Source organism: Globicephala melas, chromosome 17 (assembly GCF_963455315.2).
Source record: "Globicephala melas chromosome 17, mGloMel1.2, whole genome shotgun sequence".
Taxonomy (NCBI): Eukaryota; Metazoa; Chordata; class Mammalia; order Artiodactyla; family Delphinidae; genus Globicephala; species Globicephala melas.
The window spans coordinates 29692075-29708668 of record NC_083330.1 but is presented as its reverse complement, the minus strand read 5'-3'; the positions used below and the strand labels follow the sequence as shown (position 1 = coordinate 29708668).

The following is a 16594-nucleotide window of genomic DNA, read 5'->3' as shown; positions in this document are numbered from 1 at the left end:
GCAAAGGATTTTCTTCAAACGAGACTTTCTGATTGTAACAGAATCAACACCTTGATTACCTTAGCATTGTCCTTGAGATAAACAGCATAAGCATACATTCTTAACTTGATTTAAAAGGCCCTTCATGATCTGTCCTTTGTGTTCCCTTTCTCAAATCACATGTTCCCTCTCCCTTATCTCAAAATAACCCTCCTTCTACATTCAGTCATCCAACTACATTGGCCTTGTCTCAGTAGTCAAACATACCACAAAACACCAGCCAGTGGGCAATATGCTTTGGAAGGTATCCCTCATTAAATTGTTTTAAACACATTTCAAGTTGTGTTAACAGTATAATTCTTATTTTTAAAAGCTGTATTATCTTGAATATTTCAGGACACACTGAGTGATATATTTAGATTTAAATATCTGGAAGAGATAAAATGTTACAATAATGATACATTGTTGCTTACTGAGAAAGCAAATATTCCTTTCTTGCCATTGGGTCCATTGAAGGTATGTGCGTCTCTGCCAGTATAGAGTTTCTGAAGTCTTCACTGAAAACAAAGCTGTGGAAACTCTGAGGTATGAAAGAGGTTGTAGACTCATTTTCTTCAATCAGATTTTTATATATCTGTGTTCGTGGTCAAGCTAGGCCTTTCAGTATCATATACAATCCATCATTTCCTATCACTGAAATAAAACAAAACCAAACAAGATATACTGTAGACTTTATTTCCCAGACTCTTTGATATAAGTATGACTACAATAAAGATTACAATTGCTTCGCTTTTAGCAGATCTCTTTTAGTTTAATCAATAAGTGACTTTAATGTGGCACTTAGGCATCACAAATAATTTAGTCAAATAACAAATATAACAAAGATGTCTACATATTTAGAATACTATTTTCTGACAGTTATTTATAGTAATAAATCCTTTTATGTAACTGATAAATGCTAGAAAAGAACCATGGTGCCATATCAAGATTAATAGATATAAGATATCATGAGAAAAACAGGCCAGAAAAGTCCTTGAACTTTTCTAAATGCCTCCCACCCCACAAAAATGTGCCTTTCTTCTTATTTTATATAAGTAACAATATATACCTACTATTAATCTTCATTTATCTTTGTTCTGGACAGAATGATGATCACTCATAGAACTGAGTAAAGAATATAGTATGAAAAGGGAGGATTCCCTTCCTGTTGGTTGTTTGGCCTGAGGAAACCCATCACTGGAGCCTACCTGGGCTCTTTGGTGCGGCTAATGACGGACGCTGGGAGGGCTTACGCCAAGGTGTACTTCCCAGAACTTCTGCTGCCAGTGTCCTTGTCCCCACCGTGAGCCACAGCCACCCCTGCCTCTGCAGGAGACCCTCCAACACTAGCAGATTTTTCTCTCAAGAAGTAGTGCAGCTTTGAAGACTCCTAGAGATCATGGCAACATTTTTCTCAACTGCATCAACCAACAAGCATTGCTACCTCGAGGAAATAAGAGGCTGCTGAACTCATCCTTGATTCTGTCAAACTATCCTCAATATGTATAATTGGTCCCTGTGTGGTTGTAGGCAAGAAAAAAAAAAAAAGGACTGAACCCCAGAAACATGACAAATGCTTTGAAAATGGCTTTGGACTAAAAAAGTCTCCATGTGTTTCATAATGTAATCTTTTTGCTTATGAAAAATGCCTGTGAGGATGTCATAGAATGCTGCTGCTGGAAGATTCAAAGCTGTCTCAATGCGTCTCAGCTTTGCTTGTCTGAGTGGAATGAAACCAAAGCTGAACCTTCGTATAGTGCCCTGCATGTGAGGCTGGAGAGGCTGATCGCTCACCCACCTCTTCTTTTTCTGATACACCAGAAATACATCTACACGTGGAACTCCTCCTACAGAACACCTACTGAACGCTGGCAGAAGACCTCAGACCTCCCAAAAGGCAAGAAAGTCCCCATGTACCTGGGTAGGGCAAAAGAAAAAACAGAGACAAAAGAATACGGATGGGACCTGCACCAGTGGGAGGGAGCTATGAAAGAGGAAAGGTTTCCACACACTAGGAGCCTCTTCACGGGAGGAGACTGTGGGTGGTGGAGGGGAAAAGCTTCGGAGCCGCGGAGGAGAGCCCAGCAACAGGGGTGCAGAGGGCAAAGCGGAAAGATTACCTCACAGAGGATCGGTGCCGACCGGCACTCACCAGCCCGAGAGGCTTGTCTGCTCACCCACCAGGGCGGGCGGGGCTGGGAGCTGAGGTTTAGGCCTCGGTCGGAGTGCAGGCAGAGGACTGGATTTGGAGGCATGAACACAGCCTGCAGGGGGTTAGTGCGCCACGGCTAGCCGGGAGGGAGTCCGGGGAAAAGTCTGGACCTGACGAAGAGGCAAGAGAATTTTTCTTCCCTCTTTGTTTCCTGGTGCGTGAGGAGAGGGGATTAAGAGCGCTGCTTAAAGGAGCTCCAGAGACGGGCGCGAGCCACGGCTAAAAGACGCTAAGGCTGCTGCTGCCGCCACCAAGAAGCCTGTGTGTGAGCACAGGTCACTATCCACACCCCCCTTCCAGGGAGGCTGTGCAGCCCGCCACTGCCAGGGTCCCGGGATCCAGGGACAATTTCCCTGGGAGAACGCACGGCGCGCCTCAGGCTGGTGAAACGTCCCACTGGCCTCTGCTGCTGCAGGCTTGCGCTGCATCCATACCCCTCCTTCCCCACAGCCTGAGTGAGCCAGAGTCCCCGAAGCAGCTCCTCCTTTAACCCCATCCTGTCTGAATGAAAAAGAGACGCCCTCCAGCGACCTACACGCAGAGGCAGGGCCGAATCCAAAGCTGATCCCCGGGAACTGTGCGAACAAATAAGAGAAAGGGAAATCTCTCCCAGCAGCCTCAGAAGCAGCGGATTAAAGCTCCACAATCAACTTGATGTACCCTGCATCTGTGAAATACATGAATAGACAACGAATCATCCCAAACTGAGGAGGTGGACTTTGAGAGCAAGATCTATTATTTTTCCCCCCTTTCCTCTTTTTGTGAGTGTGTATGTGTATGCTTCTGTGTGAGATTTTGTCTGTATAGCTTTGCTTCCACCATTTGTCCTAGGGTTCTATCCGTCCGTTTTTTTGTTTTCTTTTAATTTTTTTTCTTAATAATTATTTTTTAAATAATTTTTAAATTTTATCTTCTTTCTTTCTTTCTTTCTTTCCTTCCTTCCTTCCTTCCTTCCCTCCCTCCCTCCCTCTTTCTTTCTTTCTTTCTTTCTTTCTTTCTTTCTTTCTTTTTCTTTCTTTCTTTCTTTCTTTCTTTCATTTTCTCCCTTTTATTCTGAGTCGTGTGGATGAAAGGCTCTTGGTGCTGCAGCCAGGAGTCAGTGCTGTGCTTCTGAGGTGGGAGAGCCAACTTCAGGACACTGGTCCACAAGAGACCTCCCAGCTCCACATAATATCAAGCAGCAAAAATCTCCCAGAGATCTCCATCTCAACACCAGCACCCAGCTTCACTCAACGACCAGCAAACTACAGTGCTAGACACTCTATGCCAAACAACTAGAAAGACAGGAACACAACCCCACCCATTAGCAGAGAGGCTGCCTAAAATCATAAAAAGTCCACAGACACCCCAAAGCACACCACCAGACGTGGACCTGCCCACCAGAAAGACAAGATCCAGCCTCCTCCACCAGAACACAGGCACTAGTCCCCTCCACCAGAAAGCATACACAACCCACTGAACCAACTTTAGCCACTGGGGACAGACACCAAAAACAATGGGAACTATGAACCTGCAGCCTGCAAAAAGGACACCCCAAATAAAGTAAGATAAGCAAAATGAGAAGACAGAAAAACACACAGCAGATGAAGGAGCAAGATAAAAACCCACCAGACCTAACAAATGAAGAGGAAATAGGCAGTCTACCTGAAAAAGAATTCAGAATAATGATAGTAAACATGACCCAAAATCTTGGAAATAGAATAGAGAAAATGCAAGAAACATTTAACAAGGACCTAGAAGAACTAAAGTTGAAACAAACAGTGATGATCAACCCAATAAATGAAATGAAAAATACTCTAGATGGGATCAATAGCAGAATAACTGAGGCAGAAGAACGGATAAGTGACCTGGAAGATAAAATAGTGGAAATAACTACTGCAGAGCAGAATAAAGAAAAAAGAATGAAAAGAACTGAGGACAGTCTGAGAGACTTCTGGGACAACACTAAACACACCAACATTTGAATTATAGGGGTTCCAGAAGAAGAAGAGAACAAAAAAGGGACTGAAAAAATATTTGAAGAGATTATAGTTGAAAACTTCCCTAATATGGGAAAGGAAATAATTAATCAAGTCCAAGAAGCACAGAGAGTCCCATACAGGATAAATCCAAGGAGAAATACTCCCAGACACATATTAATCAAACTGTCAAAAATTAAATACAAGGAAAACATATTAAAAGCAGCAAGGGAAAAACAACAAATAACACACAAGGGAATCCCCATAAGGTTAACAGCTGATCTTTCAGCAGAAACTCTGAAAGCCAGAAGGGGCTGGCAGGACATATTTAAAGTGATGAAGGAGAAAAACCTGCAATTAAGATTACTCTACCCAACAAGGATCTCATTCAGATTTGAAGGAGAAATTAAACCCTTTACAGACAAGCAAAAGCTGAGAGAGTTCAGCACCACCAGAACCAGCTTTACAACAAATGCTAAAGGATCTTCTCTAGGCAAGAAACACAAGAGAAGGAAAAGACCTACAATAACGAACCCAGAACAATTTAGAAAATGGGAATAGGAACATACATATCGATAATTACCTTAAATGTAAATGGACTAAATGCTCCCACCAAAAGACACAGATTGGCTGAATGGATACAAAAACAAGACACATATATATGCTGTCTATAAGAGACCCACTTCAGACCTAAATACACAACAGACTGAAGGTAAGGGGATGGAAAAAGTTATTCCATGCAAATGGAAACCAAAAGAAAGCTGGAGTAGCAATTCTCATATCAGACAAAATAGACTTTAAGATAAAGACTATTAGAAGAGACAAAGAATGATGTTACATGATTATCAAGGGATGGATCCAAGAAGAAGTATAACAGTTGTAAATATTTATGCACCCAACATAGGAGCACCTCTATACATAAGGCAAATACTAACAGCCATAAAACAGAAAATCGACAGTAACACATTCATGGTAGGGGACTTTAACACCCAACATTCACCAATGGACAGATCATCTAAAATGAAAATAAATAAGAAAACACTAGCTTTAAATGATAAATTAAACAAGATGGACTTAATTGATATTTATAGGACATTCCATCCAAAAACAACAGAATACATATTTTTCTCAAGTGCTCATAGAACATTCTCCAGGATAGATCATATCTTGGGTCACAAATCAAGCCTTGGTAAATTTAAGAAAATTGAAATTGTATCAAGTATCTTTTCCATCCACAATGCTATGAGACTAGATATCAATTAAAGGAAAAGATCTGTAAAAAATACAAACACATTGAGGCTAAACTATACACTACTTAATAATGAAGTGATCATTGAAGAAATCAAAGAGGAAATAAAAAATACCTAGAAAAAAATGACAATGGAGACACAATGAACCAAAACCTATAGGATGCAGCAAAAGCAGTTTTAAGAGGGAAGTTTATAGCAATACAATCCTACCTTAAGAAACAGGAAACATCTCGAATAAACAACCTAACCTTGCACTTAAAGCAATTAGAGAAAGAAGAACAAAAAAACCCAAAGTTAGCAGAAGGAAACAAATCATAAAGATCAGATCAGAAAAAAATGAAAAAGAAATGAAGGAAATGATAGCAAAGATCAATAAAACTAAAAGCTGGTTCTTTGAGAAGATAAACAAAATTGATAAACCATTAGCCAGACTCATTAAGAAAATAAGGGAGAAGACTCAAGTCAATAGAATTAGAAATGAAAAAGGAGAAGTAACAACTGACACTGCAGAAATACAAAGGATAATGAGAGATTACTACAAGCAACAATATGCCAATAAAATGGACAACCTGGAAGAAATGGACAAATTCTTAGAAATGCACAAACTGCCAAGACTGAATCAGGAAAAAATAGAAAATATGAACAGACCAATCACAAGCACTGAAATTGAAACTGTGATTAAAAATCTTCCAACAAACAAAAGCCCAGGACCAGATGGCTTCACAGGTGAATTCTATCAAACGTTTAGAGAAGAGCTAACACCTATCCTTCTCAAACTCTTCCAAAATATAACAGAGGGAGGAACACTCCCAAACTCATTCTACGAGGCCACAATCACCCTGATACCAAAACCAGACAAGGATGTCACAAAGAAAGAAAACTACAGGCCAATATCACTGATGAACATAGATGCAAAATCCTCAGCAAAATACTAGCAAACAGAATCCAATAGCACATTAAAAGTATCATAGACCATGATCAAGTGGGGTTTATCCCAGGAATGCAAGGATTCTTCAATATATGCAAATCAATCAACGTGATACACCATATTAAGAAAGTAAAGAGAAAAACCATAAGATCATCTCAATAGATGCAGAGAAAGCTTTCGAAAAAATTCAACACCCATTTATGATAAAAACACTGCAGAAAATAGGCATAGAGGGAACTTTTCTCAACATAATAAAAGTCATATATGACAAACCCACAGCCAACATCGTCTTCAATGGTGAAAAACTGAAAGCATTTCCACTAAGATCAGGAACAAGACAAGGTTGCCCCCTCTCACCACTCTTATTCAACATAGGTTTGGAAGTTTTAACCACAGCAATCAGAGAAGAAAAGGAAATAAAAGGAATCCAAATTGGTAAAGAAGTAAAGCTGTCACTGTTTGCAGATGACATGATACTCTACATAGAGAATCTTAAAGATGCTACCAGAAAACTACTAGAGCTAATCAATGAATTTGGTAAAGTAGCACGTTACAAAGTTAATGCACAGAAATCTCTGTCATTCCTATATGCTAATGATGAAAAATCAGAAACTGAAATCAAGAAAACACTCCCATTTACCATTGCAACAAAAAGAATAAAATATCTAGGAATAAACCTACCTAAGGAGTCAAAAGACCTGTATGCAGAAAATTATAAGACACTGATGAAAGAAATTAAAGATGATACAAATAGATGGAGAGATATACCATGTTCTTGGATTGGAAGAATCAACATTGTGAAAATGACTCTACTACCCAAAGCAATCTACAGATTAAATGCAATCCCTATCAAACTACCACTGGAAGTTTTCACAGAACTAGAACAAAAAATTTCACAATTTGTATGGAAACACAAAAGAGCCCGAATAGCCAAAGCAATCTTGAGAATGAAAAACAGAGCTGGAGGAATGAGGCTCCCTGACTTCAGACTATATACTACAAAGCTACAGTAATAGAGACAATATGGTACTGGCACAAAAACAGAAATATAGATCAATGGAACAGGTTAGAAAGCCCAGATATAAACCCACACACATATGGTCACCTTATCTTTGATAAAGGAGGCAGGAATGCACAGTGGAGAAAGGACAGCCTCTTCAATAAGTGGTGCTGGGAAAACTGGACAGGTACATGTAAAAGTATGAGATTAGATCACTCCTTAACACCATGCACAAAAATAAGCTCAAAATAGATTAAATACCTGAATGTAAGGCCAGAAACTATCAAACTCTTAGAGAAAAACATAGGCAGAACACTCTATGACATAATTCACAACAAGATCCTAGAGAAATGGAAATAAAAACAAAAATAAGCAAATGGGACCTAATGAAACTTCAAAGCTTTTGCACAGCAAAGGAAACCATAAACAAGATGAAAAGACAACCCTCAGAATGGGAGAAAATATTTGCAAATGAAGCAACTGACAAAGGATTAATCTCCAAATTTTACAAGCAGCTCATGGAGCTCAATAACAAATAAAAAAAAAAATCTAAAAATGGGCAGAAGACATAAATAGACATTTCTCCAAAGAAGATATACAGACTGCCAAAAAATATAGGAAAGAACTCTCAACATCATTAATCATTAGAGAAATGCAAATCAAAACTACGATGAGATATCATCTCACACCAGTCAGAATGGCCATCATCAAAAAATCTAGAAACAATAAATGCTGGAGAGGGTGTGGAGAAAATGGAACACTCTTGCACTGCTGGTGGGAATGTGAATTGGTACAACCACTATGGAGGTTCCTTAAAAAACTACAAGTAGAACTACCATATGACCCAGCAATCCCACTACTGGGCATATACCCTGAGAAAACCATAAATCAAAAAGAGTCATGTACCAAAATGTTCATTGCAGCTCTATTTTCAATAGCCAGGGGATGGAAACAACCTACATGTCCATCATCGGATGAATGGATAAAGAAGATGTGGCACATATATACAATGGAATATTACTCAGCCATAAATAGAAACGAAATTGAGCTATTTGTAATGAGGTGGATAGACCTAGAGTCTGTCATACAGAGTGAAGTAAGTCAGAAAGTGAAAGACAAATACCGTATGCTAACACATATATATGGAATTTAAGAAAAAAAATGTCATGAAGAACCTAGAGGTAAGACAGGAATAAAGACACAGACCTACTAGAGAATGGACTTGAAGATATGGGGAGGGGTAAGGGTAAGCTGTGACAAAGCGAGAGAGTGGCGTGGACATATATACACTACCAAGCGTAAAATAGATAGCTAGTGGGAAGCAGCTGCATAGCACAGGGAGATCAGCTGGGTGCTTTGTGACCACATAGAGGGGTGGCATAAAGAGGGTGGGAGGGAGGGAGACGCAAGAGGGAAGAGATATGGGAACATATGTATATGTATAACTGATTCACTTTGTTATAAAGCAGAAACTAACACACCATTGTAAAACAATTATACTCCAAAAAAGATGTAAAAAAAATAAAAGGGAAATTATTCATTAGTAGGAAAAAGTGTTGTTTTCAGTATATATCCTACTTCATATTGTTACTCACCACAATCTGTCATCTGATCCCATTACATAAAGTTCCACTATGTGACTGTAGATCTAGCAGATTTATTCACTTGTGAGCATTTTGAATGAAACATAAATCAGTTTTTTTTTCTTCTGAAGCCTGTCATTTTTGAGAAGAAGATCTTTGGAAATGGATGGTGTTTCTCCATTTCTCAGTCCTTTACATTTCTTCAAAGGATCAGAGCAAATTGTTCAAGTGCTGTGAGAAGAACTTTTCTTTCAATTTGCTTATTAACTTGCTGTAAATAGAAACTTTACAAATTGATTTTAATGCACAGTTGTGTTTCTGTTTTATTCCCTATGACATGCCAACTTCTTGCCTTCTCTGCTTTTTTCTAAACTGAGTCCTTACTAGTGGGTTTCTTTTGGTTACCATCTATACATCATGACTATAGGAGATTGATTTTTTATTTTTGTCTCCTCTAAAGCAAGGGTTGCGTTTGTTTGGATGCCGGGGCTTAAAATAGATTCTTCCTGGGTAGCACAATATCACTTATTAAACTTCTAATCTGTGTGTCAAGGGCACTGTGTAAACATCGCTTTTGTTTTTTAATTTTATTTTTTGAGAAAATAATATATTTTATTTTTTTAACATCTTTATTGGAGTATAATTGCTTTATATTGTTGTGTTAGTTGCTGCTGAATAACAAAGTGCATCAGCTATACGTATACATATATCCCCATGTTACCTCCCTTTTGTGTCTCATTCTCACCCTATGCCAGCCCTCTAGGTGGTTACAAAGCACGGAGCTGATCTCCCTGAGCTATGCAGCTCTTTCCCACTATCTATTTTACATTTGGTAGTTTATATATGTCCATGCCACTCTCTTACTTCGTCTCAGCTTACCCTTCCCCCTCCCTGTGTCCTCAAGTCCATTCTCTACGTCTACATCTTTATTCCTGTCCTGCCCCAAGGTTCTTCAGAAACTTTTTTTTTTTTTTTAGATTCCATATATATGTGTTAGCATACAGTATTTGTTTTTCTCATTCTGACTTACTTCACTCTGTATGACAGACTGTAGGTCTCTCCACTTCACTACAAATAACTCAATTTCATTTCCTTTTTTGGCTGAGCAATATTCCATTGTATATATGTGCCATGTCTTCTTTATCCATTCATCTGTTGATGGAAACTTAGGTTGCTCCCATATCCTGGTTATTGTAAATAGTGCTGCAATGAATATCTTGGTACTCCAAAGAAGATGTACAGATTGCCAACAAACACATGAAAGGATGCTCAACATCACTAATCATTAGAGAAATGCAAATCAAAACTACAATGAGGTATCACCTCACACCAGTCAGAATGGCCATCATCAAAAAATCGACAAACAATAAATGTTGGAGAGGGTGTGGAGAAAATGGTACCCTCTTGCACTGTTAATGGGAATGTAAATTGATATATCCACTATGGAAAACAGTATAGAAGTTCCTTAAAAATCTAAAAATAAAACTAACATATGACCCAGAAATCCCACTACTGGTCATATACCCTGAGAAAACCACAATTCAAAAAGAGTCATGTACCAGAATCATTGCTTTTTAATAGCTATTGTGTGAGCTGTATGAGAACTATATTGTAATAAGTACACTGTGTAGAGAAAAGATAATAATAGTTTGTAAGACTAGTAATGGTCTTGAGAAATTACATAGAGAAGAAAACAAGTTGGGGAAAGGGTGTATTCTAATATATACATTTATATTCTGTTTTTTTTTTTTTTTTTTTAAATAGAGTAACTGACACTTCTTAGTATAGAATAAGAGCTATGGAAAGAAATCCACTGTGGGAAATAATTTTATTGCAAGGGTTGTTAGTTACTTACCCAATATAAAATCTTTCCTTTTCCTTTAGTAACAAAACCACAATTTTATGGGGTGTTGTATGTGCCAGTTTAAAAATTGAATTTCCCAGAAACACTTAATTGTGTGGCCACGTGACATCATTCTGATTGATAAAACATTAAGAGTATCTTTGCTTTCCACATACGCACACCACCCCTTCCCTGCTACCTAGAACAGTGATAGGATATTGGAGCTGAAGCAAGCATCTTACAATTAAGGAAAATGCAAGGAGAATTTCAGAGGCCTCACCTGAGACCATGTGACCTCTCATTATGTAACATAAACAAACCTGAAAGTTTTTATAAACTAGTGTCCTCTAGTTCTCTATTACTCACACTGAACACAATTTCTGTGTGGATATTTTTGGAATTTCACTTAACTCTATCCATAAAATATGTTCACCTTACTGATGAATATAACTATTCAATTCCTCTAGAGAAAATCTTCCTTCAGCCTTGGCCCAGTGACAGTGAATTTGACTGAATTTCTGCTTACAATGCATTATTTTTCACATTTACTTTATAAAAATATCTATAATATTAAGGAGGCCGTTAAGGAATGTAAGTAATATAGGGAATTTGAGATCCATAGAAAAAATTTTTGGTCAGAAAGTATCTCATAAATATTCAAATTACTTTTAAAAGCAGTCAAATAAAGCTATTCTGGAAGCTGTTAACTCCATTTATATAAAAGATGATGACTGTATTTGAAACGGTAAAGGGGGCTGTATTTTAAAAGAAAAACTTTTATTAATATTAGATAACATTTTCTCTTTTTTATTGAGGTATATAGTTGATGTACAATATTATATAATTTTCAGATGTACAGCATAGTGACTTACGATTTTTAAAGGTTATATTCTATTTCTAGTTACTATAAAATATTGATTATATTCCCTGTGTTGTACTATATATCCTTGTAGCTTATTTATTTTATACAAAGTAGTATGTACCTCTTAACCCCATATCACTATCCTATCTTACCCCTCTCCCCTTTCTTCTCCCCACTGGTAACCACTAGTTTGTTCTCTATATCTGTGATCCTTTTTCTTTTTGTTATATTTTTGTTTTATTTTTTAGATTTCACATATAAGTGATATCATATAATATTTGTCTTTCCTGCTCTGACTTATTTCACTTAGCATAGTAACCTCCAACTCCATCCATGTTATTGCAAATGGCAAAATATTATTTTAATGGCTGAATAGTATTCCATTGTGTGTGTGTTTGTATGTGTGTGTATATATATATATATATCACATCTTCTTTACTCATTCATCTATAGACAGACACTCAGGTTCCTTCCATATTTTGGCAATTGTAAATAATGCTGCTAGGAACATGGTGCAGTGTTCAAATTAGTATTTTCAAATTAGTGTTTTGGATTTTTTTTTTTTTTTTGGATAAATACTCAGAAGTGGAACTGCTGGGTCTTATAGTTTCTTGAGAAATTGCCATACTGTTTTACATAGTGGCTGCACCATTTTGCATTCTTACTAACAGTGTACAAAGGTTCCCTTTTCTCCACACCCTTGCCAACATTTGTTATTTCTGGTCTCTTTAATGATAACCATTGTAGTTTTAACTTACAGTTCCTGACAGTTAATGACGTTGAGCATGTTTTCCTGTGCTTGTTGTCCATCTGTATGTCTTCTTTGGAAAAATATCTATTCGAGTTTTCTGCTCATTTTTTTAATTGGGTTGTTTCTTTATTGATGTTGAGTTGTATGAGCTACTTAAATATTTTAGATAGTAACTCCATTTATATAACAGTCATATTATTTGAAAAATTTTCTCCCATTCAGTAGGTTGTCTTTTTGTTTTGTCAGTTGTTTCCTTTGCTGTGCAAAAGCTTTGAAGTTTGATGAGGCTCCATTTGTTTATATTTGCTTTTATTTCCTTTGCTTTAGGAGACAGATTCAAAAAAAAATTGCTGCAATTTATATCAAAGAGTGTTCTGCTTATGTTCTCTTCTAGGAATTTTATGGTTTCCAGTCTTACATTTAAGTATTTAGGTAGATACCATTTTAAATGGTTTACTGTATATTGATTACTTTTTCTTTTTAAAATAAGGTACTATACATGGATCAAGGGCTGGTTTAGGAGACCTGGATTTAGTCCAATTGTTGTGTTCATTATGTAATCTTGGGAGAGTCATATATTCCTAGGTTCAACTTCCAATTCAAAAATTGTCATGCTAGGTCAAATTATCTACATGTATTAAATGTTTTATTTTGCTGGTTATTCAGTGAATATAATACATTTTTAGGTTGTTGGAATTACTATTAAAAAACTTAAATGAATTATAAATTTCAAAATGAATATAAATAATGAAAATTATACCGATGGAAAGATTATTTGTAAAAATTTTGGCTGACTTTAATTAATGAACTTTTAGAAATACAGATGAACAACACTTACCTAATTACAATATTTAAATTAGTTAAAAATACTTAAAATCTCATATTAAATCTCCAGAAAAATGTTTTAAGTGTTTACCTACATTTTGAGGTCCCAAGTCCATTTCTACTTTCCCCTATCCAAGAGATGATTGTGAAGTTTTGAGAAAGTTAATGCAGTTTTCAAGGATGAATCTTCATGAACCATAGGGAACACCTCAGTGCAGTGAAAGCATATCCACACATAGAATCAATATACACTCTTCAAGGCCATGTTTGCCTTTAAGGGAGCCATGGTCTTTATAGTAGGACTAAATATTTTATTACTTCTATTGTAAAAGCATGTTGTTTGGACTATGGTTAATTTATATATGGAAAAGATGCCCGCTAAATTTTTCATGAGGTTTAGCTACTGTGTTTTTATATGTTATATGAAATTTAAACCATGACAGAAAATAAAGTCTATGCAGGCTAAGAAATGTTAAAGTTTTAGTAATCAAAAAATATTTTTCATCATTAAAAATATAGTATTTTTTAAATGAGGAGTTACAGTGTTTTTGAGATATAACCTCATAAAAAAGTAAGAGTAAAATGATAAAAATGAAAGAAATAGGAGAGAAATAACACTGCAAGACTCAGTGGACTTCAAGTAAAGAAAACAGTAAACAAGACATATATATATTAAAAGACAAAAACCCGTATATCAGTCATTTCATAGAAATATTTCAAGGTTAATATACAGGCAGATATTAAAGAATTTTTTATCTGGTATCTAATTCCTGGTTCTAATTCCTGATTCTTTTAGCTCTCTGAGCTTTATGTTATCAATCATAAAAATATCCTCTGCCCAGGCCATAAAATGAGATCCAATGAAAAACTCTTGAGATAATTTGAATTAAGTAAACTATATCTATTAAGTAAACTATATCTATACATCTATATGGCATATAGAGTTTACCATACGTAATATATATTGTATAAAGTATTTTATTATAGTGATATAAGTAAGCTTTATATATAGTCATCTTATAGTAATCATGTTTTAGTACCACTTTCACTTAAATTAGAAATATGTAGGTGTGTTATGCAGTATTTGAAATCATAAAATTGTTATCCTTGTTAGTATTTTATTGTTTAAGAAAACAATGCACGAGAGGCTGAGTAATGGTAAGTTTAAGATTCTGTCTTAAATAATGAAGTTCCAAAGAACTTATGGCCAGAAAAGAGACCAGAAGGTGCAAACAGCTGTGTGGATTGCAGGAAAGAAACCAAAGCCTCAGCAGCAGATTGAAAGTCAGCAGCATGGTGATGAGGAGTTACTAGGGGGAATACTTTAAATAACAGCAGAGGGAGGGAAATGCATCCATGAATAAAGAAAAGGGAAAAAGAAAGACACCTGGTTGGACTTGTTTTTTAAGTTGGATGAACAAAGAGATTTACAAAGATCAGATATTTAATGAATTGACTGCTGTGATAGTGAAACAGATCTGAGCTGTCAGAATTAGATGTCTTAAAACTCAAAAGAAGGGTTGCAGCACAGGTAGGTGTAAACACAGAGAATTCCAAAATTTTTTAATGTGTTTGAAAATATGCACTATTGAAATATGAATTGCAAAGCCTTATTTAGTATAAATGATCAAATTAAAGTTGATATTTGTCAAGGGTTGAAAGTTCATATTTTAATAGTTAATCACACATGTTTTTAAGATACCTTGAGAATACATTTTCTTTTAATTTTAGTTTCTAAGCTTTCTGAAAAAAATAAATAACTACTTACAAACACTAACACATAAATATACATTCATTGTGGAAAATTCAACACAAATATATGTAGAAGAAAGAGTTAACTGTTCCCCTTCACTGTTCCTCAATTCCTCTCCCCTGAATGAAGGTAACAATTTTTTAAATATGTATTTTTGTAGTATCCTTCTGGATCTACTTCTATGTAGTTTTTACTGTGTATTTTTATATGTATATACATGCACATATAATTTCAGGTTTTATATTATATTATTTATATAATTCTGCAATTGTTCTGTTTTTATTATCCTTAATAAGTTTCTACATCAATGTATATAAATCTACCTCATTCTTTTTAACCCTGACTAGAATTGTAGAGAATAAGTGTATCACAATATATTCTGTCTTCTATTAAAGGATACTTCGGTTGCTTACATATTTTTTACCATAAAAAGTATAATTCCAGAAATTTATGATAGAATGAATTAATTTTTTAATTACTATCCTCAAGCTAATGACAAAACCCTGTTGAATGTTTGTTCTTTCTTCCCTTTCAGAATCATTTATCCTCTGCAAAACTCCTATGATTTAATTTTCACTGCTTGATGTTGGATTAAATGAAACTAATTATGAGAGAGGACTGTTGGGGAAACTGAAAATATGTAAGTATTTTCAATAGACACATGTTCTCCAAAATTCCAGTTTTATTTCAAATGCCATGATCCTGATGAACCACTTTATAAAAACAGTGGCATAGTGAACGGAGAATAATTTAGCATTAAGGCTAAAGTGTGATTGAAATTCAGTTCTAATCAGGACCACTCCACATGACATTTTGTGCCTTAGGGTCCTCATCTGTAGAGAATAATAATAATATCTACTTTTATTTGATACTGTGTGGAATAAATAAGGGATGTTTCTCACCCAAAGGTGTATTAAATAAATTTAGTTCCTTTTTTCTGATAGGCACTCAGTAAATGCAAAAAAATGATGTTGAAGTCTGTTGGTTTAGGTTTGTGTGTGACTCTGTGTGTTGTTTATTTATATGCCACCCCCCCAAAAATTAAAATACAAAATACTTCTATTAATGCATCCAATATATCCTTAGTAAAGGGACTAGAAATTAAAATTGGGAAACTAAACTAAAATCTATCTGAAGAGTTTTTTTCTCAGTATCTGGATCAGTCAAATAATCACTTTGACCACTTGCTGTCTTAACCATGAAAACCAAAGCTAGATTGTTATTAAATGTGTATATCAACGAGTGACTTTCAAAGTGTGGTGCGCAGACTAGCAGCATCCTCTGGAATGTTATTAGAAATGCAAACTAAGCTCCATCCAAAACCTACTGAACCAGAAACTTTAGGGGTTGAATACAGCAACACATTTCAGTGTGTCTTCTGGGGGATTCTGATGCATGCTCAAAGTCGAGAAACACAACTGTATATCTTTAAAACATAAATACTAAAATGTGAAATGTTATTCATTTCACTACTTATAACTTTACAAATGAAATACATCCAAACAGTACATTTTAACATGTCAAGTGAAATTATGAATATTATAATGATAGAGAACTCAAAATAGTGATACATGTTTGGTCTTGCCAAATTTCCCTCCAGATTAGTCTGTT

General features: G+C 35.7%; 1 protein-coding gene across 1 annotated transcript in view; it reads right to left on the bottom strand.

The window, feature by feature from the left end:
* Positions 1-16594, bottom strand: part of CNBD1 (cyclic nucleotide binding domain containing 1) — a 388156-nt gene that overhangs the window by 102334 nt on the left and 269228 nt on the right. Inside the window, 1 exon segment of the mRNA XM_030839273.1 lies at positions 479-672. Coding sequence (XP_030695133.1) covers positions 479-672 — 194 coding nt within the window.